The sequence below is a fragment of the Leucoraja erinacea genome, chromosome 33 (genome assembly GCF_028641065.1).
Source record: "Leucoraja erinacea ecotype New England chromosome 33, Leri_hhj_1, whole genome shotgun sequence".
Classification (NCBI taxonomy): domain Eukaryota; kingdom Metazoa; phylum Chordata; class Chondrichthyes; order Rajiformes; family Rajidae; genus Leucoraja; species Leucoraja erinaceus.
In genome coordinates this window covers 14861210-14887137 of record NC_073409.1, presented here as the reverse complement: position 1 = coordinate 14887137, position 25928 = coordinate 14861210, and the positions used below count along the sequence as shown (strand labels likewise).

The window sequence follows — 25928 nt, the reverse complement described above, 5'->3', positions numbered from 1 at the left end:
TCATTTCCTGCTCCAACTCATTCTTTCCCAGGGGATTAAAACTGTGGAATTCTTTTTCTCTGTTGGTTAGCTCTTCCTCCTTGAAGTAGCATATTTTTATAACTAACCTAACTATTTCAAATTTGGTGATGTCCCTATACTGAAGATGTTGACCTTTCACTGCGATTTCTCTTAAAATGCTTTTCATTTTCATATATCTAGACTACCAGGGATTCCAAAGAGTTAGAACTGTGGAGTAGGGCAGATAATCTTAGTGACTATCCCAAGAAAACATTTCAAAATTGCAACCTCAGAGGATATAAAATTAAATCTGGAAACTGCTGTTTTTTTAATCAGTATTAGTGCCTGTGCAAGAATGAACAAATATGAAGTAAAGGGTAAATGGGATTTATGCTCCCATTATCTTGAACAAATTTGAACATGTTCAATTAAGCTATAGTTTGGGTTATGGCTTTCACATTGAACCTCACATAAACTAAGCCCAATCCACAATTACACATCGATGATAGATACAAAGTGCTGGAGTAACTCAGCAGGTCAGGCAGCATCTCTGGAGAAAAAGGATGAGTGACGTTTTGGGTCGGGACCTTTCTTCAGACTGAAAGCAGAGGGGAGGGAACTGGAGGTAAGAAAAGCCCAGAACAAATACTGAGTTACTCCAGCACTTTGTGTCTATCTTCGGTATAAACCAGCATCTGCGGTTCCTTTCACTACAATTACAAATCATTGGCTGATCAAAATGTTATGCCATTGTATCTGTATTTTGTTCATAATTCATGCATGGCCCACTCAATCTGCTATAAGTGTGGTCATTGCCAACAGTAATTTTGCTGACGTACTTGGTATTTCCTACCTCAGAGCAGTCACAAAATTTAGGTGAGACTTAAGTCCTTCTGTGCTAGAATATTTGACCTAGGTTGTTTAAGTTCTATCCAGCACACGGTTTGTCCACCACCTCGCTGGAATGGATTAGCACCGACTGCAAATCTCTGCTCGACTAGGATATGAGAAATTGTTTTGGGAGAATCCCGAGGCAGTACATTCACATTAAACAAAAGAGAAGAAATTTGGTGTGCATTAACTTTTGATCTGGTAAATCAATCAGTGTAACCTTAAAGCTACATGGTAGTCAAAGGAGAGAGGTATTTTGAGGTTGGGCACAATGCTAGATTGTTTTATTCAGGATCACCTGCAATGTTTTCATGGGAAATGAAGAAGAGTCCATGTCTCCAGTGCAGGGCATCACTGAAACTGAACACACCAAAAGCAGAGAGCATGGATTTTTCCTCATCTTTTACAGTATGTCACTGATCAGTTGTGATTTCACTGATTGACGTACAGGCTCAAGGGCTATGACAGTCCCTGTGCTGTATATCCTAATGTCTCCTAAATGCAATTAAAGAATAAAACATTTATGATTTCATGAGGGATATTAATTAGGGTAAACCTTCTAATGTGTCTTATGATGTTAGAGCATCAGCTTCACAGACAAGGTAAGTAAGAATGTGAGGTTTTAAATGATAGCAAGGATAACCTGAGGAGCTCTACATTTCTTACTGTCTCTGCAGTAACAGGATAGGGTGAGCATTCGTTCAATTAGCTCCAACTTCAGCAATATGAAAGCATGGGTAAATAACGGTGGACATGGTGCAAGGGAAGTCAAGAGTGGAGAAATCATCAGAATACTTCAAATAAAGCAGATGAAAAACAAGGAACAAATTAGTTAGATATATAATGCACAGTTTGCTTTATTTTGGAGGTTATTTCAGCTTGCCTGAAGGCAATGAAAGTTAAGTTTAGTATAGCATTTATGAAAAATGGGGAGAAGGATTTTATTTTAAAGATTTGTGTAGAAGTGTGAAAAAGTCTAATTTTCTAGACCAATGCTGCAAAGACTGTCTTGTTGCAAGACCCATGTAGACTGCCACCTACTGGCAAATCAGCTGACCACACAAGAACAGAAACTTCACCACTGAATTAAACAAACACAATCCAGAACTACTTTTGCATGAATGCATTTCGGCTATCTTGTCTCAGAATCGTTAAGACATTACTTCAGTAAAGACTATGCAAAACCACTTATGTTTTCAATTACAAATTATAGTTACAGCATAATGATATTTAATTATGTTATTAAGCTCTATGAATTCTCTCTGTTGTTACTTACCGCTGTACTGTATCCAATGTAGATATCCAAGAGCAGGTTACACATATGACAACTTATTAATGCATTCAAAGATCAAACACTAATTCCAAACTCTTCATGAACTATATGTCAAAGGCATATCTTTCTGGGTCATGACTTTCCTTACATTGTGGGAAAGACTCAGTTACCTTCACACCCAAGAAAAATAAATCTTAAAAATACTTCAGTCGTCTGTTCAACAGCTGAGCGCATTCAGCTATGATTATTTATTGAAGGGTTGTTTTCATGAATGGATGGGGGGGGGGATCCAAACTGATTAAGGCACAATTATCACCAGTATTCCTGCTTCCTTATTCTGTGTAGAATCTGTACATTTACATACTAGTCCCACCTGGGAAGAGCCACCTGCACATTTTAGCAAGTCCCTCGGTTATTAGTTATTTCACTTGGACCATCTCTGACACTACCCTCCCCTTTCTTGATCTCCCCATCTCCATCACGGGAGATAGACTTCCAACTGGTGTCTATTACAAACCCACTGACTCCCACAACTATCTCGACTATACTTCTTCTCACCCTGCTCCCTGCAAAGACTTTATCCCCTACTCCCAATTCCTCAGTCTACGCCGCATCTGTGCCCAAGATGAGGTGTTTCATTCGAGGACATCCAAGATGTCCTCACTCCTTAGGGAATGAGGGTTCCCCACTTCCATCATAGATGAGGCCCTCACACGTGTCTCCTCGGTACCCCGCAGCTCTGCCCTTGCTCCCCCTCCCCTTAGTCGCACCAGGGACAGAGTCCCCCGAGCCCTTACCTTTCACCCCATCATCCGTCACACATTTCCGCCACCTCCAACGGGATATCTCCACCCTTTTCCGCCTTCCGTGGAGAGATGCAACCACAGGAGATGCAACACCTGTCCCCCTATACCTCCTCCCTCGACTCCGTCCAGGGACCCTGATAGCCCTTTCAGGTTAGGCAGAGGTTCATTTGCGCCTCCTCCAACCTCATCTACTGTATGCGTTGTTCAAGATGTGGACTCTTATACATCGACGAGACTGGGCAATTGTTTCGCTGAACACCTTCACTCAGTTCGCCTGGATCTACCTGATCTCCCAGTTGCCAAACACTTTAATTCCCCTTCCCATTCCTACACTGACCTAGCAAACAGCTAACAATGGCCTGTTTCCTTTATCATTATTACTTTTTGGTATATCTTTCATTCATTTGTTCTACTGTATATCTCTCTACATCACTGTCTATATCTCTCGTTTCCCTTGCCCCTGACTAGTCTGAAGAAGGGTCTCGACCCAAAACGTCACCCATTCCTTCTCTCCACAGATGCTGCCTGTCCCGCTGAATTACTCCAGCATTTGGTGTCCATCCTCGGATATTGGAAGTAGAATTACCCATTGCGTGGTTTAAAATATTCCATGCAAACCGTATGAATTTTAAACTATTTTTAAGCATCTGAATATTTGGTCATTGTGTAAGTTCGATGTAACAGTTTAAATTGTGTTTCCTTATGTTATGTGAAGAAACCGAATTGAAGAACCAAGTCTCAGAGTGTAGGACAATTTTCAACAATTACATAAATTGGAGAGGGATGGGAAAATATCAACTGGTAATGATCTGGAGATGTCAAACAGGACTTAAAGATACTGGTTGTGAGGGGAAGGAAAGATTTCAGGGAGGGCACAAGCTATCTATAGCACAGAACAAATTTATAACTATTTTGTGTTCTTCCTTGATTCTATCAGGTCTGCTGGTGTTCATGCTCTATATGAATCCTCTCTCATTTCCCTTCTGCTCACTCTATCAACAAATCCTTCTATACTTTATTCCCTTGCACACACATTCATTTTTCCTTGCACCCCTCCCCTTCCAGCTATATTCTTTCCTCCACCTTCACCATTTGGAATTGTTCAATTATTTTGTCTCAAACCTACTGTGCTTTCATCTCTGGCCTATTCCATCATCTTCCTATCAAAACTCCCCTGCCCCTGTCTTTATCAACCTGGTACCTGTCGTGTTTTGTTCTGCCTCTCCTCTCTTCCAGCTTTCTTCCCCACCCCACCCATACACTATATTCAGTCTGAAGGGCCCCAACCCAAAACATCATCTATCCATATTCTCCAGAGATGCTGCCTGACCTGCTGAGTTACTCCAGCACTTTGTGTCTGCTGTTGTAAACCAGCATCTGCAGCTCCTTGTATCTCCCTTCTGCACTTCATCGACCTCCTTTTGAATATATCCATGCCATTTGCCTCAATTATTCCAAATGCAAGAGTGATTTCATAATCATAACCATAATCATAATCATGCTTTATTAGCCAAGTATGTTTTTGCAACATACAAGGAATTTGTTTTGCCATAGTCATATTAATAAAAAGCAACAGAACACACAAAATACATTTTAACATAAACATCCACCACAGTGACTCCTCCACATTCCTCACATTGATGGAAGGCAAAAAAATTAATTAATCTCTTCCCTTCTTTGTTCTACCGCGGTCGGGGGCCTCAAGGTGGCAGACTCCCATAGCGGTGGCAGGCCCTCCGCTTCGGGGAGATCAGCTGCTGCATCGGGGGGGGGGGGGAATGTCAGTTCCCCACGCCAGCGATCGGACCCCAGGTCGGGGCTAGTCTAAAGCTGCGACTTTGGAGCTCCCGACTTGGTCTCTACCCGACACGGCAAGCTCATTGATGTTAAAGTCCGCAGGCCGCAGTTGGAGCATCAACCCCAGGCAAGGAATCGGCTCTGGTGGTAAGTCCACGCTCCGTGGTGGGGCTCAAAGTCAGTCACGAGCAAGACCTCCAGCTCCACGATGTTAGGCCACAGGGCGACCGGAGATACAACCCGGAAAACAATTGCATCTCCGGCAAGGTAAGAGATTGAAAATGTGCAGAGGCCATGTTTTCCAAGGAACTGTCTGACCTATTGTTACTTCAACACTTTGTGTCTTTTGTTTCAACTAAGACATCTAAGATCACAGACCAACAGATCTTGAATTCTCGCACTGCTCTGGTTTTTTTTCCAGTTTATTCTGTTGCAATATTTCCTCTCAGCCTTACTACTTGACTCATGTTCACCAAAGTCTTCTGCTTTTTCCCTCTCTGAATCGGAAGGTTGGCCTCGGCCTGTGAGATGAAGAAGTGTGTACAGAATTCCCTCGTAGATTTATTGCTGCCTGGTTTGATGTTGAATTGTTTGGTTAAGCTTTTATTTCCAAAGTTAGTTTCCAACATGTTCAAGGTATCTGTTAAACACCCAGCTGGTGGCCCATTAAGTAAAACTATCTTGGGAATTGCTGATGTTAAGCCATACAAACCAGCAAGGTTGGAGACTGAATCATGTCCTGCTCCTTTGAGATAATTCTCAACATTGCTACCAGGTTGATGGCCACTACAGTTAATTGATCGCTTTTTATAGAGCTCGGGCAATTAATGATTCCATTTACTGGAGTTGGATGGTTAGATTACACTCCAGTTATTGAAATTTAAATTCCTCCCCCCTTATAAACCCAATTCACTTTCCCTGCACCTTGACATAATGTTGGACCCTTTATCATGGTGAAACATCCCAGTGGGCTTCTACAGGATGATTAACCCGATAGCAAATGACATAAGACATCAGAGGAAATGTTCAAATATTTTAAGCAAACATTTTGTGGAACATCTTAAAAAGAGAGCGAGGTAGAGGGGTTTAGAGCGGAATTTCCAGAGACTATGGTTAAAGCAATGGCTACCTTGCAATCTGCATCTTACTCAGCATTGGAATCAGCACCTGGCTCATGCTCATATATTTTTGGATCTTCATCATTGGGGATGCTTGTAATAAGTTTCAGAATAGATATCATTGGATGTGAAATTGAAGTCCAACAAATTAAGTCTTGTTCGTTAATGGTATGTTCTGCTGCTGCAAGTAAGATTTTCATTGTTCCATTTTGGGACATATGCCAATCAAACACTCTTGATTTGTCTCTTGGAATGTATTACATTCAATATATACAAAGACCATTTAAACAATCAGTCTGAAGAAGGGTTTTGGTCCGAAACGTTGCCTATTTCCTTCGCTCCATAGATGCTGATGCACCCGCTGAGTTTCTCCAGCACTTTTGTCTACCTTTGATTTTCCAGCATCTGCAGTTCCTTCTTAAACAATAAGACCGCCCCTTCAGATATTTTAAAATAAATGGTAATGACACTATAGAGAGTGGTATGATTCATACATTTGTGTCTCAGATTGTAGTGGAGCTGCTGTATGGAATGCAATAGCTCAACACCAACAGCTGACAAGTCTGTTCTCAGCAAGAACCAGCATCAAACCTTGGAAAAACTTTGTAATCATTCTCACTTATCCATTACTTTATATTTAATTAGAACAAGTTTTTTTGAGGGGAGCGGATGGAGGAAAATAAGTTTTATTGCATTCAGTTAAATTGTTCTTCTGGATCAAGAGACACCATAATAATTATATGCCTATTACAATGAATCTTTCAATGAGTATTGAGCTACTTTATCGAAGTCAAATAGAAATTTAGGTAGAGGTACAATTTAATTAATTAAAATAATACTTAGGACATGATATGAGTGTGCATCCCCACATGGCAAAAGCTAACCTTTTCAGTTTGTAATTAGTCCACTGACCTGAGAAGATGGATTAGCTAATTTAGCGAATTTTATAGCTAATATGCTCGCAAAGCTTCATGTTATTTTTTTTTTGTAATTTTTTTTAAATTGTCACCGAGGGAACCAGATCTTTATTAGTCAGTCTGATATATGAACCTCAATTTGTGTCCACCTCACCTGCTGCTCCATTGTGTGTGGATGTATGAAGGTCACCAGGTCAATCGAGAAGAAACCTATCATTCCTCGGCATTTGCAGGCCTCAGCGATCTTTACGCACATCGAGTGCAGGTTGCTCGGCTCCACAGAGCACTGTGGTACGGTGGTGCCCCAGCATTCCAGGGGACTTGTGGAATGGATCTGGTCCCCGCACGATACCATTGATATTTCCCCTGTTGGCTCTATCAGCATGTCCACGGTGAGGTTAGTAACACTGTCTGACGGTGGATATGCCTCCACCACGCCACCTTAGAAAAAGGATAGAACAATAATTGTTCAAACCACTTCTATGGTCTATACTGTTCCTAATTGTCAACTCAAAGGAAACAAACTAATGAAATATGCAAGTTTACTAATGCATTAATTCAAATATATATGATTTTACAAATATACACTAGATCCTACAAAAATCCCAGTTTGTAATCAGAAATTATTTAAGACATTACTCTTTTATAAAGCCAACTACTACAAATATTAGTGTACAGTATGTTAATCATCCACTTTGAAATTGTTTGGTTGTATAATATTACCATTCTGCTTAATCAATTAAAAGAGACCAGAAACTTTTCCCTGGTCAATTCGTCCCTTCCCACCCAAACCACCCCCTCCCCTGGTACTTTCCTTTGCAACCGCAGGAAATGCTACACTTGTCACTTTACCTCCCTCCTCGACTCCATCCAAGGACCCAAGCAGTCTTTCCAGGTGAGGCAGAGGTCCACCTGCACCTTCTCCCACCTCATCTATTGCATCCGCTGTTCCAGGTGTCAGCTGCTCTATATCGGTGAGACCAAGCGCCGGCTTGGCGATCGCTTCACACAACACCGCTGCTCAGTTCACAATAACCAAACTGATCCCTCCAACTCCCCCTCCCATTCCAAATCCGACCTTTCTGTCCTGGGCCTCCCACATGGCCAGAGTGAGTCTCACCACAAATTGGAGGAGCAGCACTTCATATTTAAGCTTGGGTAGTTTACACCCCAGTGTTATGAACATTGACTTCTCCAATTTCAAGTGGTCCTTGCTTTCTCCTTCCTTCCCCTCTCCTTCCCAGCTCTCCAACAGCCTACTGTCCCCGCCTCTTCCTTTCTTTTTCCCGCTCCCCCTCCCACATCAGTCTGAAGAACGGTCTTGACCCAAAACGTTGCCTATTCCTTTGCTCCAGAGATGCTGCCCACCCGCTGAGTTGCTCCAGCATTTTCGTCTACCAGAAATATAATATAGATCACGTAACTGTAACTGTTAATAGATTTCTTCAAATGAAGCACATCAGATCCAATCATTTCAGAACACTACTCTAACATTTAGCTGAACGGCTGCTATTTAATCCAATGCCCTGTCAACTACCTATCAACCAAGAATTTAAAAAAAACAGGTAATTATCATTATCAAAACGAATAATTATGAGAGATTTTCCTATTTTAGTTTACTAATCCAACTTGTAGCTTCTTTTCTACTGCAAGCACAAATTCTTGTTGATGTGGGCATTAATGGATCACCCAGATGACCATTCCTAGAATGCAAACATTTCCATAGCCATGTCTCACCCAGTTACCAGGCATTATGTGCACATTTTCTAGCACCGGTTACATGATTGTGATCAGGGTCGACATTTCGGGGTGAATTTCTTTCACTTTGCTTTGGCACCAATTTTAATGGACACCCCTGCTAGTATGAGGTGTCGCAGGGGAGACCGAACAAACCTACAACCTCCAGAAAGGCTTCATACCAGAGCAAGCACACAAAGCTCATCCCTATCTATGCTATTCCTTATCCAAGTGATAGAACTCATTTTACTCAAATCACAAGAGCAGAATTTTGCTTGATTACTAAGAGAATCTGAATGATATTGTGTACTTAACTTTATATAACACTGGAGAAAACATTTAAATATTGCTGTTATTAATACAACGTATTTTCTTAAATTTTAAGCTGCAATATTGCCATTTTAATAATTGTTAACAGGCTCTCAGGAGCATTATTCCGAATAGAAATTGCATGACATTAGAATTGAGTTGCTAACCGAGATCAAATTCTGATGAAATTCAATATCCATCATAGAAAAGATGCAACAAATCTGCACTGGAGAATAGATTACCAGTTTTTAATGTGGTTTTCATCTCTGCGTGTTATCATTTACAAATAAAATGAAAAGCAGCCAAGCAAACACACCCACAATTCACGTTCCGGTATACTTGCTCCAAGCTGAATTAAAGAGTTTCTAAACATGAAAAATATTGCAGCAGCGAGAACACAACGCAACAGACAGAAAACATTTCTAATAATGATGAGCAAACACTTTAGATTTGAATTTTTATGGTCTCTCTTCAGATCTCTTCCTCCAATTTTTCAAAATTGGACAAGGAGCCGTTTTATGCTAAAATGGAGTTGTCAAGTTACTTTCCATCATTTAAACAGAGAATAATGGATACCTGGCAATGAGATAAAGGCTGTAATCGAATTAAGGGACTCCAGATGGTCCACGTATGGAATAGTGGATACCTGGGAGCGATTACGAGGTTGTAATGTAATTGAGGGGTTCAAATGGTTTATTTATGTGGCCTTTTCCTTGGCGGTGTTCCATCAGTAGCACCTGTGTGCTACTCCTGCCACTAATGTTACTCTGTAGTGCAGGCAGCACAAATCCTGCTGCTCAGGTGCTTTTGGCCCAAACGTTTACAAGATAGTTCGTCTTTACAGCATCTTAATCTTTTAAAACGAGCAGCACATTTAAGAACAAAGCAGTGTTTGCAGATTGTTATATCTGTTCATGCAGACGTTTACAGCTTGCCTGAACATTTTAGATTTCATGAATATTTTTGCCATTCCTTTTAGGCCTTTCCTCTGTTGTTGGGCTTGAAGGGCTGTGTCAGTAAAAACCATCTGACTCCTTGTTTCCTTTCAAAAGGAGAAGTAAATCAAAAAAAAAAATTGCAGCTGTTGCAAATCTGAAACAACATCAGAAAATGCTGGAAACACTCAGCAGGTCAGGCAATATTGTGGAAAGAGAAACAAGGGTAACATTTCATTCAAACTGTTCCTTGACCCAAAACATTAACTCTTTCTCTTTCCAGCAATTTCACCCCAACACACAGTGTTTGCAGCACTTTTTGCTTTTATTCTTTACACCAGGAACTGATTCGACACAAATGATTTCAAGTGTAATCTGAGCTGATCAAATCATCCAAATACAAAATGGAACTTTCATTGTTTCTTTCTGATTAGATGCTGCCTGATTTCATTCCAGATGGAATATACATGGGACATGACCCATTCTCTACTTGGGCAGCAAGGATGTAGAGTAGGGAGTACAGCCATCTGAGCAATGAACATTGTAGGCATAAAGATGCTGGATGATTTGATTATTTTTAGGGATCAAGCAGTATTTTTACAAAGGTACACAAAAATGCTGGAGAAACTCAGCGGGTGCAGCAGCATCTATGGAGCGAAGGAAATAGGTAACGTCTCCGGCCGAAACCTTTCTTCAGGATTTTTTACAATACTTTTCCCCAGGAGGTTAAAGATTAGCATTAGCTGCAATTCAAACATTGTGTTCATATGTTATAATGATAGGTAATCATTTCTAGACTTTAATGCAATAACGACAATGTACAAGTAAAGAAGATTGTAGTCAGTCAATATTAACTATGGACAAATTGCAATTTTTCCTTTTTATATGCTTTACTATGTTTTATAACTCTGTAGTGAGTTTAATTCAAGGGTTTGATTGCTCGATAAATCAATCTTCTAAAAATATTAGGAAAAATAAATACAGTGACCTTTCCTTCCTATATCTTACAAATGCTGCAAGAGAGAGACAAATCAAGTTGAAATGCAACAGCTCCTTATGATTTAACAGAATTATCCTGCTTATAGCTGAACCTAGCAGACCAGACAACAAAAGGTTTGGTCCACAGCCTGTTCCAAGCTTGCTCTCAGACTAGACAGATGTAGAAAGTTTAAGAAAGAACTGCAGATGCTGGAAAAAAAAATCGAAGGTAGACAAAAATGCTGGAGAAACTCAGCGGTTGAGGTAGCATCTGTGGAGCGAAGGAATAGGTGGCGTTTCGGGTCGAGACCCTTCTTCAGACTGATGTGGAAGTGGGGCGGGAAGAGGAAAGGAAGAGGTGGAGACAGTAGGTGGTGGGAGAGCTGGGAAGGGGAGGGGAAGGAGGGAGAAAGCAAGGACTACCTGAAATTGGAGAAGTCAATGTTCATACCGCTGGGGTGTAAACTGCCCAAGCGAAATATGAGGTGCTGCTCCTCCAATTTGCGCTGGGCCTCACTCTGCCCATGGAGGAGGCCCAGGACAGAAAGGTCGGATTCGGAATGGGAGATGAGTTGAAGTACTGAGCCACCGGGAGATCAGGTTGGTTAGTTGCGAACCGAGTGGAGGTGTTGGGCAAAGCAATCGCCAAGCCTACGCTTGGTTTCACCGATGTAGAACAGCTGACACCTAGAGCAGTGGATGCAATAGATGAGGTTGGAGGAGGTGCAGGTGAACCTCTGCCTCACCTGGAAAGACTGCTTGGGTCCTTGGATGGAGTCAAGGGGGGAGGTTAAGCGACAAGTGTAGCATTTACTGCGGTTGCAGGGGAAAGTACCAGGGGAGGGGGTGGTTTGGGTGGGAAGGGACGAATTGTCCAGGGAGTTACGGAGGGAGCGGTCTCTGCGGAAAGCTGAAAGGGGAGGAGATGGGAAGATGAGGCCAGTGGTGGGATAATGTGGCCAGATGTAGAAATCAGTTTGGCTTCCCCCTACTGCCAGGAATCTTTCCAGGAGAAACAGGTGCTTGGGTCTAATGTCAAGACAGAATTGGATTAGAACCAGCGAGTATGGACACAGGCCCTTCGGCACAATTCGCCCATGCCGACCAAGATGCCAATCTATGCTAGCTCCACTTGCCCTCATTGACCATATCCCCTACACGCGTTCCTATTGATGTACAGTATCTGCCCAAGGATTCAGTTGTGAAACTACTATGCATGGGAAGCGGTTAACAATGAATCCGTGGACACATCAGTGATTTTTCATTGTGCCTGTACCTCACCATACTTGTGCATAACACACGCATTGAAGATCCTCAGACTACCACTAATCGGACTTTACTGGACTTTTTCTTGCATTTTATCCTGTATCTGTACATGGCTCAATTGTAATCATGTATACTCTTTCCACTGACTGGATAGCACGCAACAAAAAGCTTTTTCACTGTACACATGACAATAAACAAAACTAAACAAACTAAATTAAACTCAACTCGAATTAACCTGATCCACAGGAACCAGTCTTCAGCAGTGTATATTTTAATTTGAAGAGGGAAGGTAGAGAAGGATTGGGGAAAGAAAACAATTCTACTTTTGTTGAATACTGTATGATCAAATTAATGCTAACAGCCGACCAGTAATATCAGGTACTTGTAGAAATCTGTGTTTCTGATTTCTAAAGCTCCTAATCATAACATTGATCAGACATGTTCTTGAAATGCTTCAATCCTTCTGGTAACCATACTCCCACAAATGTTGTGGGGATTTAGACCCAGTTACAATTGTAAGAAGGATAATATATTTGTAGAGGGTGGTGTTTGCATGTACTTGAAGTCCTTATTCCTTCCTGGTGGCAGGAATTACGGCTTCAAAATCCCGTCGTCAGTGCAACATCAAAGCAACATTGATGGGGTGCTATAAAATTAGAGATAATGCCTTTTGGATGAGACATTAAACTAGACTCTGCCTATTCAGGTAGGATATCGCAGGGCATAAATGAACAATTGCCTAACCTGCAGCACCAAAACTGATTAGCTGGGTTCACTTTAATTTGTGCAGCTCGCTGTGTGCGAACTCGCTGACCTATTTGTGTTACCGCTGCAACCAATCTTGGAATCAAATTGATTGAAAAATAAAAAACAGGATTTCCAATGTTATAATAGTGCATCGCCGAAATAAGAAAATATACCTTGACAGAGGAACATTTTTAAGAACTTTTCCCACGTCGGGAATATTTCCTGATTAACTGGTTGTGCATGCTCTGCCAAAACTCCAGGCAATTCCTTGGCCATCTTTATCTCAGCAGGTTCCTGCATAACAAATCAAACATAAACATTAGCAGAGATTACATTCTGTTTTAAAATGGAAACTGGAAAATCAACAGTCACATGGGTCACACAAGTAAAGATGGCAGCTGTTTGTTTACCCGTGCTAATATAACGTGTTTCTAAAAAACAAAAGGAACTGCAGATGTTGAAAAAAACACAAAATGCTGGAGTGACTCAGCAGGTCAGGCAGATTTTCTGACGGACAGGGTTCGGCGATGTCTCAGGTCAGGACCCTTCTTCGGATCTAGATCTTATTCAATCAGTGGAGCTGTCCCTATCCTCTGCACCAATATCTTTAGCTCTCAAGAGCTATGTGATCTCAAGTGGTCAACCTTCATGGTGGGCTAGTTCACCAAAAAGGCATGAGAGCCAAGCTGTTATTGACCATATATAATGATTCCCTGTCTGTGCCTCAAGCAGAAATGCTGGACATTGTTGGGACAGGAGTCATAGTCAATGTTCCAGCTGGAGCCAAAGGTTGCACAGCCATATCTAATCCCGTCTAGTCGTTAACTAAAGTACAGATCTGGTCAGTTCCACACCGCGTGGTAGATTTAGCCACCGAGTCCTCAGGAAAATTACTGCTGGCTTTTAATTGTGTCTTGTGGTTTCAAGTTTTTTTCTCATTTATTATTACAGTCATGGCATGCTGTTTTCTATTGATTGCACCTGCTGAGTGTGTGATGACAGCAAAGGAAGTCATTTAACATTCATTCATACAAAGAATTTAAGTTCATCATGTAGCTGATGCTCCATTTCAGTGGTGACAGTTCATGGACTGTTGAATATGACACCATTTGGAGTTGATATTAAATCATCTGACACTCTAGAACAATCTGAAGAATGGGTTTATCCCAGGAACTTGGCAAAGATGCTCCCCGTATCCTTCATCATGAGAGAATGTGAGAGAGTGTGTGAGTGAGAGAGTGTGTGGGTGGGAGTGAGGGAGTGAGGGAGGGAGTGAGGGAGTGAGGGAGTGAGGGAGTGGGAGTGGGGAGTGAGTGAGGGAGGAGTGGGAGTGAGGGAGTGAGGAGGGAGTGAGGAGTGAGGGAGTGAGGGGAGGAGTGAGAGTGAGGGAGTGGGAGTGGGGTGGGAGTGAGGGAGTGCCATACACGAGTATGTGTGATCAAGTCATGCAAAGGAGACAAATTGTTAATCATTTTTATGCTGAGGAACATGAAGTTCTTGACCAATCTCACTTTGGCACCATTGATGTTGATTGGGGCATGTACATCACCCTCTATCTCCTTCCTACACTCCATCTCATCATTATTCATGATCTGGCCCACCATGAATATAACAATACTACAGATATTACAATAAAATACTACATCTATGGGAAGAGTTTGCAGTTTCCACAATGGCCTCGTGAGATATCTCAGAACAAGAGTGGTAATCACCTTTAATCCTGACAGAACTCCTTAGAAAATATGAGAGTTTTTCCTCTGCCACCCTTTCAAGCACTAAGAGCCAGACCACTGCAATTCACTGATTGAAATATTCTCCTCTATCTGCCTTTTACAGCCCTTGGAAGAAGTATTGTCGAGCAGAGGGACCTAAGAGTTCAAGGACATAGTTCCCTGAAAATTGCATCAAAAAGTAGATAGGGTGGGAAAGATTTTTATTGACACACTGGCCTTTGGCAGTTCTATGTTTAGAGGTTGGGATGTTATTTTACAGTTGCACAGGATGTTGGCGAGGTCGCATTTGTAGTATTGGGTTCTATTTTCGTTACCCTGCTCCAGGAAGCTGGAAAGACTGCAGAGAAGATCTACGAGAGTGGTGCCAGGACTGGAGGGCCTGAGCAGTTGATCAGGCTAGGACCATGTGCCTTGGAGCACCAGAGCTGAGGGGTGATCTTATAGTGGTGTATAAAATCATGAGGGGAATACAAAGGATAAATGCACAGAATCTTTATTCCCCGGGGCAGATGTAAGAACTAATGGGCATGGGCATAAGGTGAGCAAGGAAAGAGGGGCCACCTTTGTGATCCCTCTCCTAAGAGGTCCTACCCATATACACTATCTAGGCCCTGCCTAACATTATATATCACAATTAAATCTCCCCTCAGCCGCCTCCACTCCAAAGAAAACAACCCAAGCTTATCCAATCTTTGGTCATGGTTACAATTTTCATGTCCAAACAATAGCTTCATAAAGCTCAACTCCATCCTCTTCAGTGGAATTACATCTTTGTTGGTCTGGTCACCTTTTTACTATGTTTTGTACAACATTGTAATATTTCTTTATGAATGCCCATACAGGCATAGAATCACATAGGACCGAAACAGGCCATTCAGACTAGCATGTCCATGATGGCCTTTGCACTTATTTAGACTGATCCCATTTACCCCGTTCTGGTCCATTGCCTCTGGAGTCATAAAGGCCACGTTACCTTTTCTGCATCAAAGGTATTAAATAAACTTAAATTGTTAGGGTGCCTGCATTCAATATTATAAATAAAAGCTGGTTATTCTTCTGCACAGCAGTGCTGATCAAGTAATATATCAGTTCAAATTAATACTGCAATGCTGTCATAACTCGATGGGCAAAGGTGGGTATTGAAATAAGACCTCAAAATCTACCGTTAATGCCCAGTTTCAGTTTAGTTTAAATTCAGAGATACAGAGTGGAAATATGCCCTTCGGCCACAGTCTGCACTGACCAGCGATCCCTGTATTCTACAGACTTAGGGACAAATTACAATTTGCATAAACCAAATTAACCTACAAACCTGGAGTCTTTGGAGTGTGGGAGAAAACCGGAATACCCGGGGAAAACCCACGTGGTCACGGGGAGAACGTACAAATTCCATACAGACAGCACCAGTGGTCAGCATCAAACCCGGGTCTCTGGAGTTAAGGCAGCCACTCTACCGCTGTTTGGACCAGACCTCACCACAGCCTCGGCCCAAACATGAACTGAATTCAAGACGGAGCTGAGAGTGATTGCCCTGAATATTTAGTATTGACCAAGTGTGGCATTAAGGTCTGGTAAAACTGAAGTTAACAGGCTACAAGGTAAAAACACTCCAGTGGTTGTAATCATACAAAGAAAGATGGTTTAGGTCAGTTTAGAGATACGGCGCTGAAACAGGCCCTTCAGCCCACTGAGTCTGCATTGATCAACAATCACCTATACACTAGTTCTACCCTACACACTAGTGACAACTGAGAGAAGCCAATTAATGTACAAACCTGCACGTCTTTGGAATGTGGAGGAAACCGGAGCAAACCCATGTGATCACAGGGAGAACATACCAACTTCATACTGACAGCACCCATACTCGGGATTAAACCCAGCTGCTTCATTAATCAATGTCTTTCTATCAAAAGGTCAGAAATGATAATGTCTGTTGATAGTTACAAAGTTCAATTCCATTCATAATTCCTCACCAAATAGAACAACCATACCTGAATGCAGAAAGACCTGGACAACAAAGGTTGGTAGGACTTGAGTAACAACAAGATATGACAATAGATATCGGCAACAAGAGAAAATTGACCCACCTGCCCTTGATATTCAATGGCATTACCATTTCTGAGAAACACCCCACCTCAATATTCTGGGTATCACCATTGACCAAAAACTTAACTGGATTAGCCATGTAAATATCAGGTTAATGGAGTGTTTCTGAGGCTGGTTATTCTCTGGTGACTAACTCACTTCTGAACTCCTTTCCACAATCTACAAGATACAAGTCAAGAGCATGAGGACTCTCCACATGAGGACTGTTCCAACAACACTCAAGCTCACACCATCCAGGACCCAGCAGATGATTTGATTGCCACCCCATCTACCATCTTAAACATGTATTACCACCGAGCCTAAAATCTCTCGCTCTCTATGCAGCAGCACTGAACGAGCACCTTCACCACAAACGGTTCAAGAGCTCGCCACAATTTTTTTCAAGTTCATTCTTTCTTTGGAAATTAATACGGATGCAAATAATCCAAGGCACTTTAAAGATTATTAATTGTCTTATTATATTTTAAGGTTATTCTGGAATAGTTAGGCAGCAAACCCGAGGACTCTGCAGACTTATCTTCAGGCATTTTGTAGCTCAGCTATGAAGCCATCTGGACTCCCATTGAACCAAATTGTTGTGGTTCATCACTCATTCTCAAGTAGGACCACGACTTAGACTGAGGGGCTTGAAAGTTCCTTCCATAGGTGTGTCAGGAAGCTGTAGCATTCAATGGTTCTGCATTTCTGAATTTCTCTTTTCCTGTTAAGATTCCTCCATTCAAGCTTCCTCATGTGAGCAAGCACCACCTTTTGGTCTGCCAAATAGTTTGATACAATGCTTATTATTCCAAGTAGTGTGTGTCACTATTGAAGCTCTTCAGGGAGGTTCTTGGGGTGGGAGATTGCAATCTTCACGTGGCCTGCCCTGTTTCGACGAATGCAATCAATCTGGTGTGCACAATGAAATAAGATCAAATAGAACAAGTTGTCCTACAACTGTGCACGCCATTTGCAAGGAGAAGAAGGGAGGTTCTTAGAGATTCTTTGAATCTCTTTTTCTGTCCAACACATGACCAATTGTCCTCAATCAGCTCACCATTAAGTAGCTGCTTTGGTGACCTGTCATAAGATATTCTTCTGATATGTCTCACCCACCTGATCTGTGATTCTTCCTGTAATGTGTAGACGTTGAGGTTTGTCTGATACAGAATCACCTATCTGAAATCTTGTCTTGCCACTTGATCACAGCATGGATTGGGAACAGTTCCATCCAAGAATGCAAGAAACTGTGGACGTAGCCCGGATCACATAAACCAACCTCTCTTCCATTGGCTCCAACTAAACTTCATACTGCTTCGGCAAGGGCACCAGCATAATCAAGGACGAGTCGCATCCCAGCCACTCACTCATCGCCCCATTCCCATCAGGCAAAAGGTACAGAAGTGCAAAAACGCAAACCTCCAGATTCACGGACAGTTTCTTCCCAGCTGTTATCAGGCGACTGAACCATCCTATCACCAACTGGAGAGCGGTACTGAACTGCCATCTACTTCATTGGGGACCATCGGACTATCTTTAATCGGACTTTACCTTGCAATAAAAGTAACTGTACACTCTGGACAGCTTGATAGTAATCATGTATAGTCTTTTCACTGGCTGGCTAGCAGGCAACAAAAAGCTTTTCACTGTACCTCGGTACACGTGACAATAATAAACTAAATTAAACAAAACGGTCATGTGAAAACGGTTAAGGTTTTTGGCATGTCTGCTGCACACTGCCCTATCTCGTTAGCAAAGAGTGACGTGGGTATGACAATAGCACAATACACCTTCTGTTTGATCTTTAGGCCGAGTCCTCATTGTTTCCCCGAAATACAGACTAGTATAAAGACCACACTTGTAACTGGACAGGAAGGTCCTAGCTGCAGTTGTCCATCTGCTTAATAATGGTGTAGAAGATGCCGCAACAATTGTAGAGTTTTGTTTCCCTCTTGCACAATCTTGTCACCCAATTGTTTATGTTGGAAGTTGAAGTAATTTAGTATGCACATTTTAAGCATTTGTGCGAGAGCAGTGGTGATCATAAATTTCTACCCTGTAGTTTTAAATTACCATTTTAAGTTACCAGCAACTGGAATTATAGCATGCTGCACCAATATTGCTTGGGTTTAATACAATTTAAATGAGATCTTTAATGCTTTATTTCTTTTAAATTCTCTGAATTAAAAAAGCAGCACACTGCATAAATGACATACATTTACCTATTTGGATCTCTGCCCAGACTGAAATCCTTTACTCTCCGTTTTATTCTCTAATTTCCTGAAGTGCTGACTGTCTTTTATGTTCTACAGCGCCAACTGACAGAAGTGTGCTGGTCGGAGTGAATTCACATTATCTGGTCTGTTAGAACAGGACCCCAGATTATTTGCAAGTGGTGTAATCACAACACCATAATGCCTTCTGCATAAAATCAGCTATCATCTGTCTTGGTATAGAAGTGGGCCATTCAGCCCTTTCAACCTGTTCCACCATTTAATTCAAACACGATTGATCTGTACCGTAACATCATCTATCTATCATGGTTATCTAACCCTTAATACCTTTTCTATCAAAAAGCTATCAATCTCAGTTTTGAAATTTCAAGTTGACTCTCAGGCACAAGGAGCACGTTTCGAATATCTATCATTCTATAATTGAAGATGTACTTCCCGTCATCTGCATAACCAGCCAAGCTGAAAATATAATGTTATATTGCCAGGTTCAGAAATGCCCTATCACAGGAAATACTTCATTTATCGATTATCCTACAGAAAATTAACTGGATCAGCCACATAATTACTAGGACTACAAAAGCAGGTCGCAGAATAAATCTTGCAATGTTATAACCTATTGTTCACTGCTTTTCACCATTGGTAAGACATGTCAGGTATATGATGAAATATCCTCTTCTTGCCCAAACGAATGCAGGGTCAACAACACTCATGAAGCTCAACACCATCCGGGACAAAACAGCTTGTTGGATTAACATCCCATTCACCATCTTAAACATCCACTCACTTCACTAGAGATGCATTGCAGTTACCCTTCCACATCTAGAATTTCCATCACCAAGCAGGAGATTGTCACCAACTCCAGCTTTCCTTCTAAATCACCTAAAATCCTAAACAGGAAATTCATCTTAGTCCTTCATACTCATCAGGTCTAAATCCTGGTATTCTCTAAGGAACAGCATTGACAAATTACCAAACCTAAGAACTGCAACAGTTCCAGGTGGTGTTTCTTCATCACCTCCTCAAAGATAGTTAGGGACAGGCAAGAAATGTTGGCCGTGCCAAGGTTAATGAACAATAATTAATTCCTACCAATGTAAACACCTCAATAAAATTACTCATTTGTCAGAAGAAGGGTTCTGACCAGAAACGTCACCTATCCATGTTGGCCCGCTGAGCTACTCCAGCACTGGGTGTCTTCTACTCATTGGTCATCTGTACTCAAGGGAATGGAAGCCTCGTCTGTGAAACTCATCCTCAATTTTATCCATCTCCAGATGTTGATCTTAAATGGTTACAGTTGGCAAACAGTTGTATTACTCTGTTCTCCACTGTTGAGAGGCTAATACATATTACAGTTTTAATGTTCTAAATAATGTTAAACCTTGCTCATGGTGTGGATCACATTCATTTAAAGCAAAATTAAATTCCATTGCAAACACTCAGGGATCCCTTTCCCCATGTTGGTGTTTGAGATCCCGCTAGCTCAAAAGCAGGGACTTTCCTGATGTTAGAACCCAGGATCAAGGCCCCATGGCTATGCAGCCCATGCCGAGAGTTTTGCGGCTGGATAATATGCCATATTTCTTCAAAATTCATTGATTAATCTTCTTAATGAAAAAGTGCAATGAATTTAGAATTAATCTGATGGAAGCATTGCTTCTGTGCTTAAATATATTACTCTGTTCTCTCATCTCCCCAATTCATCTGTTGCCTATTATTCGGGTTCTATGAAAATGAGATTCAGCATCCAAAATATAAATTGTATATTTTAAAAATTGAGAAAAGTTCAATTATCACTGTTTGATCTCACAGAACAGAAGTACATATGGCACAATCTCCTTGTAAAAGGAATCACTATGTTAGCATATTACTATACAAATGCCTCATTTTTTGTCTTCCACTGTTAATGGAAAATGTTTTGTAAAATATTTGTTGCGTCTATTGAACCCATCTGAGACAATTTCCTCTTATATCTAATGACCCATCACGCTTATGTGAAATGCAATTCGATGTGGCTTCAGCATGCATTAAGTGGAATTGAGAGCAGCATACAGACTCTGTGTCCACATGGTATTATCTGCTCACTCTTCCTTGAGAGGCTGCATCGCTCATTATCCAGACTTCAACTCAGTTCCACAGAAAGGCTTAGGCCTGTTTAAAACTGAAGAGCCTTTTTCTTTTATAACATAATAGGGACACATATGTTATGCTGGAACAAATAAGCAGAAACTAGCTGCTTTAAATGCCTGGCACAGGACTCAGAAGCTCTTCTTCCACTCTTGTGTTCAGCTACATTTTCTTTTTCTTAAATACCACATGGGGTCCACTTTCTTCTTTTCTTTGGGATTAATTACCCTTCAAGCTGAGACCAATTACTCCCAATAATTAAACTATACACATGTAGTTTTGCAAGAGGGTAACCAAAAAAAGCACATCTGACAACAGTATTTTAAAATTATTTCTGTGACCCTTTCCCCCGCCCCATCTTCTTCGAGGCAAGGTTCCATGGTCACTCGCTGCCCTCTGGAATATGTCCCGTGGCCGTTCTCCATGGCTGATGTTGGCGAATGTCAGTCGGCAGCCGACCATGAAGGGCGTCACAATCGGGCTGGATTCTTTTCTTCAACTAACATCCGCGCATCTAAACTTGTCAGCAGAGGTTAGTGACGAGTGGCGTACATTGACCACATTTTCTCCCTTTCTCACCCAAAGGTGCTTAATACAATTGTCATCGTGGCCAAACTCACCTAACTCAGCGCAGACTAGTAATCATATCCGAGACTTCCTGGCATGAATGCTTTAGTCATTATCAAGGAGGTTTTTTTTGTATATAAAACCCAAGTGCATTTCAAACAGCACAGAATGTCATCTAAATTTGCCATATTAACAGGTTTACGAGGTGCAATTAATTAGGCATTATCATAGTCAAAAATCTTGAATATTTCGTACATAGCACTCTAATAAAGCTGTCATTGTGATACAAGACAAAATTAAATAAAAAAATCATGTCACTTCATTTTCGAGCGTACGTTACGAAACAACTGATTTCGTTTTCTGGTCACATATTCCAATTAGTTTGTACTGTAAACTTCTACCAGCTTAAGACTGAATAAAGATTTTCCCCAGCCCATCTTTCTTGATCTACAATGTTTTGTTCCCATACTGAGAGGCTGCAAGTTACATTATATTGCTGCAACTTTAACACTTCAAGATGTTCCTGCAAACTTATTTTACTTGCTATCAGAGCATTAACTTCCAAGTGTACCTAGCCAACAATGTATTTGGTTTTCCCCATTGTCTTCATTTTAGCCACTGTTCAGATCATCGCAATTGATTTGAAATACCTTGAGAATAAATGAAGAGTTCGAGCAGTCCTGACAAATGTGACAATTACATCCTGAAGTTTAACTAAATAGCCCTACAAGTTTCAAATTTAACTGCTGAAAAATAGACCAATGCTTTTTGGTTCTGGTATATTCAGAATTGCATATAGGCATAAATTGCACAAAGACAGCAATACATAAAAGAGCTGGTTTATAAAGTAATTCACCAAGTCAGATGTTTTGTTTTGTTACTGCATTACTTGGAAAGGAAAGGGCAGAGGGAAAGTTATACTAAATTTCCAGAGCTTCAGCTAATGGTCGATGAGATGAAGAATTAGTTTGTGCTACGCAGTTCTTTGCATCACAGAAAGCAGTGAAATTTGTCTCGTATTACAAAGAATAGCTAGATGAAAATTATTGTTACAGAAGGCTGCATGATAACTGTGACAGGAAAATAAAAGTGAATTCTCAAACTATGTATAAACAAGAAATACACCACAAATCTTTTTCCCCCAACAAGCTGGACTATTAATTTTATTCTCCCTAACATGCACACCAATTTCAATCAAAACAGCCATCGAGTGACCAGAACAGAGGCTTTTGCACCGATACTTTAGCAGTTGATAGGAAATGCCTCGGAACAGCCGAGGGATAAATTTTCCATCTGTTTATTTTTCTTAACCATTGCAGCAAAGAACTCAGTGGATTACAGTGAATGATAAGGAACTCGTCCAAGGAGAATGGTATGCAGATCTTTTAAACTAACTAAAGTTAAGTCAAATTAAATATATGTAATTGTTTTTTTGCATGTGTTTGATTATTTTAAAATATATACATTTAAAAAAAAAAACTTCTTATGTGATTTTGACAAGGGTGGGGTCTTGCCAGCTGTTGAGGCCTTTCTGGGATCACAGCTGGCCAAGTGTTCAGAGAGGCCGTACACCAGAGGAAGCAGCGTGATTCCAGATCTAACTAATAAGATGCATTATAAACACATGCCGATATAATTACCATGAGGAAGTTACAGTAAGGAGATGCAACAATTACTACATTGTGAAGAGCTACACTTATTGTAAATACATGCATTAAACGTGACAACATGCAGAAATATGCTATCATATGAAAAAGGAAAAATAAATGGTCATCTTTGGGTATGACCCTTCAATGGAACTGGCATACAGAGTTGACATAAACCAAAGGGTGAAAATACTGTCTGGCCAGGTTCTAAAAGGTTACCTTGCAAGCATCTCTTGTGCAATCAGACCTTCTTACTGGTTCAAGGCAGTCTGCAGTAACAGTGTTGTTCTTGCACAACATGGATATTTATGGGAATTGTTCCATACGGTTTTACGATATGCTTCTTTACTATGGTATTCACATTGTGCTATGAAAAAAACAGCATTTCACCAGCAAATGTTATCAGCCACCATTTTCAGCGTAGGCTTTCGAACATTTCGATATAGATGTGGAATACGAGCCATTTATTTTTTTTTACTGTTCTTGTCTTAATACGGCATATTTTAGAACATTCCACCCTGCAGGGAAGGACCCCTATTGCTCCACCATATTGAAGTGTGTGCCTGATGAAATTTTATAGGATAGGCTTACAAGATCAGACCTGATTACACATCTGAAGATGCAGATGCCTTTTAAAAAAAAAAAAAAAAAATCAAAGCACAAAATATCTCTCTGAAATAACAACAGATAATGCAAACCTTCACCGTTGTTGAAAATAAAATGAAATCCCAGTGCTATAATGTATAGCAAAATTGAGAAGATACAGTCATGTCATTGTGGTAATTGGTCGAATCGTGGCACCAATGTTAACATGCCGAAATTCTCAACGTGATAGTCACAGGAAACCGACGATGTACCCGCATGGTTTACAGGTGTGGCAAAATTTAGGAAGGAAAATGCGAGTGTTTTTTTTTAATCTGATGGTGCAGCAGTTAAGATGCTCATTTCACATTATTGTAGGTTGGTGCCTGAGGGGCTTGTCTGATAATTGAATTCACCAGGGAAACAGATGATCAATTTTATCAGCTCTCAGCTTGGCTGCTTGGTGGGGCACCCCGTGGAGTCACAGAGACCTGGGGGGATAAGTTGTGGGGATGGGGGGTGGAGTGGTGAGGGGGTTATATCTCAAAGAATACTAATACGGGATGTCTTACAGTGCAGCAGACATGCCTCCTTCTGGCTTAATTTGGTATATACAGTGCAAAGGTCTGTGCATCCATTTGGTGCTGCATTTCTGTTAGACAGACCTGTACCTGTAGGCAGACCCGACTAATGGGGGTTCTAGTGCTTATCACTATCAATTCCCCATCATATGAAAATGTAGTCCCTTCTGCACCGAGAGGTGTGAATGCCTGGGCTGCCATTCTCTCTCTGCCCTTCTGTAGGAACAATCCAGTGTGCTGGGCAATATCTTCCTGTACATTTTATACCTGCTGAATTCTTAGAATGGTTTCCTTTCTGCAGTACCATTACAAATCCTAACCATATACTGAAAGAACAAGTGTTTGTGCTTTTGCTCAGACGATGTATTTTATTCTTGAAGTGACAAAAATGCAAATATGACTTAAAAGCAGCTTTGCAAGAGTGCGGGAGCAGCGTTTCAGTCGTGCCACTGGTGATTAGAGATGTGCACCTGCAGTGAGTTCTATGATACCGGTACTTTTTGTATGCTGGTATAATATCTATTTACTATAAAAGAGACTTAGAGAGAACAAGACAAGTTTCATATATTGCGATACCACTCTCATAAACAGGTGAAAAAAAAGTGTTCCATAGACAGATCAGGGAGTGCATGCATTCCAGCTTAACTCAGCCATCTTGAAATTGTGCTTATTACCGGCATCAGATATAGTGCTACAGGGTCAATCCTCAATTTCAGACCAAAACACCCGAGTTTTCTTCTCCCCGCAGTCTTTGCACATTTCTCAATTTTTTTTTTAAACACAAAGATCAACTACTCTCCAATAAATCCTTGATCTCAAGGTTTCCCTTCTTTATGCAAACATGCCAATACAAATATGCCGCATATGAGGTAATTATTATGGTTTCCAAATGTTCCCTGCCAGTTATTGTGTTTCAGGTATATTGGAAGACAATAATGAAAATAGCAAACAAACATTAAAATGAGATTCAGCAACTAAATCCAAAATATAGGATTGGTATGTAAAGGCCTATTTTGTCTTGGTCTAAAATCAGTCTCATCTGGAACAGACACATTTCTCCCTCAAAAACAAAAACAGATAATGCTGGAAACACGCAGCAGGTCAGGCAGCATCTGTGGAAGAAGAAACGGCTAATGTTTCAGATCTGGGAGCCAGGGGGGTCCCTATCCCACGTCTATTTGTATCAGCTCTCCGGCATCTGCAGGTTTTGATTCGCATTCCCCCCTCAATTACTCCTCACAGCAGGGGTAATTCTGCAATTATGCATTTGTCAGAAGAGGTCAAAGTCATAGATAAAGCCACGGTATTAGCCTGAAAAATGGATCAAATGTCCAGTTTTTATACTCTATTTAGCAACAATGTATTCACTGATAAAATCACTAAGATATAGTTGCTCTCTCAGGTTTATCTTTAGTTAAGTTAAGCTATCATTCTAAAACCTATTATTTCATTCAAATTATTGATTAGAAATCAGACTTCATGTGTTGCTTTTTAGATAAGCATTAAGAGAGTATAAATTGCTTGGGGAGTCTCAAATTACAGAACTATGCGGTCTTAAAAATTCAAGCTCAAATGGATTTTCCCCAATTTATCTTTTAC

The 25928-nt window shown here is 40.9% G+C and overlaps 1 protein-coding gene across 2 annotated transcripts in view; it reads right to left on the bottom strand.

Annotated features, from left to right (window-relative positions):
- iqch (IQ motif containing H) overlaps positions 1 to 25928 on the bottom strand; it is a 114357-nt gene that overhangs the window by 28518 nt on the left and 59911 nt on the right. For both annotated transcript variants that reach the window (XM_055661419.1, XM_055661420.1), the window contains exons 15-16: positions 12948 to 13068; positions 6957 to 7243 (exon numbers count right to left, since the gene is read on the bottom strand). In XM_055661419.1, coding sequence (XP_055517394.1) covers positions 6957 to 7243; positions 12948 to 13068 — 408 coding nt within the window. The remainder of the gene's footprint in view (positions 1 to 6956; positions 7244 to 12947; positions 13069 to 25928) is intronic.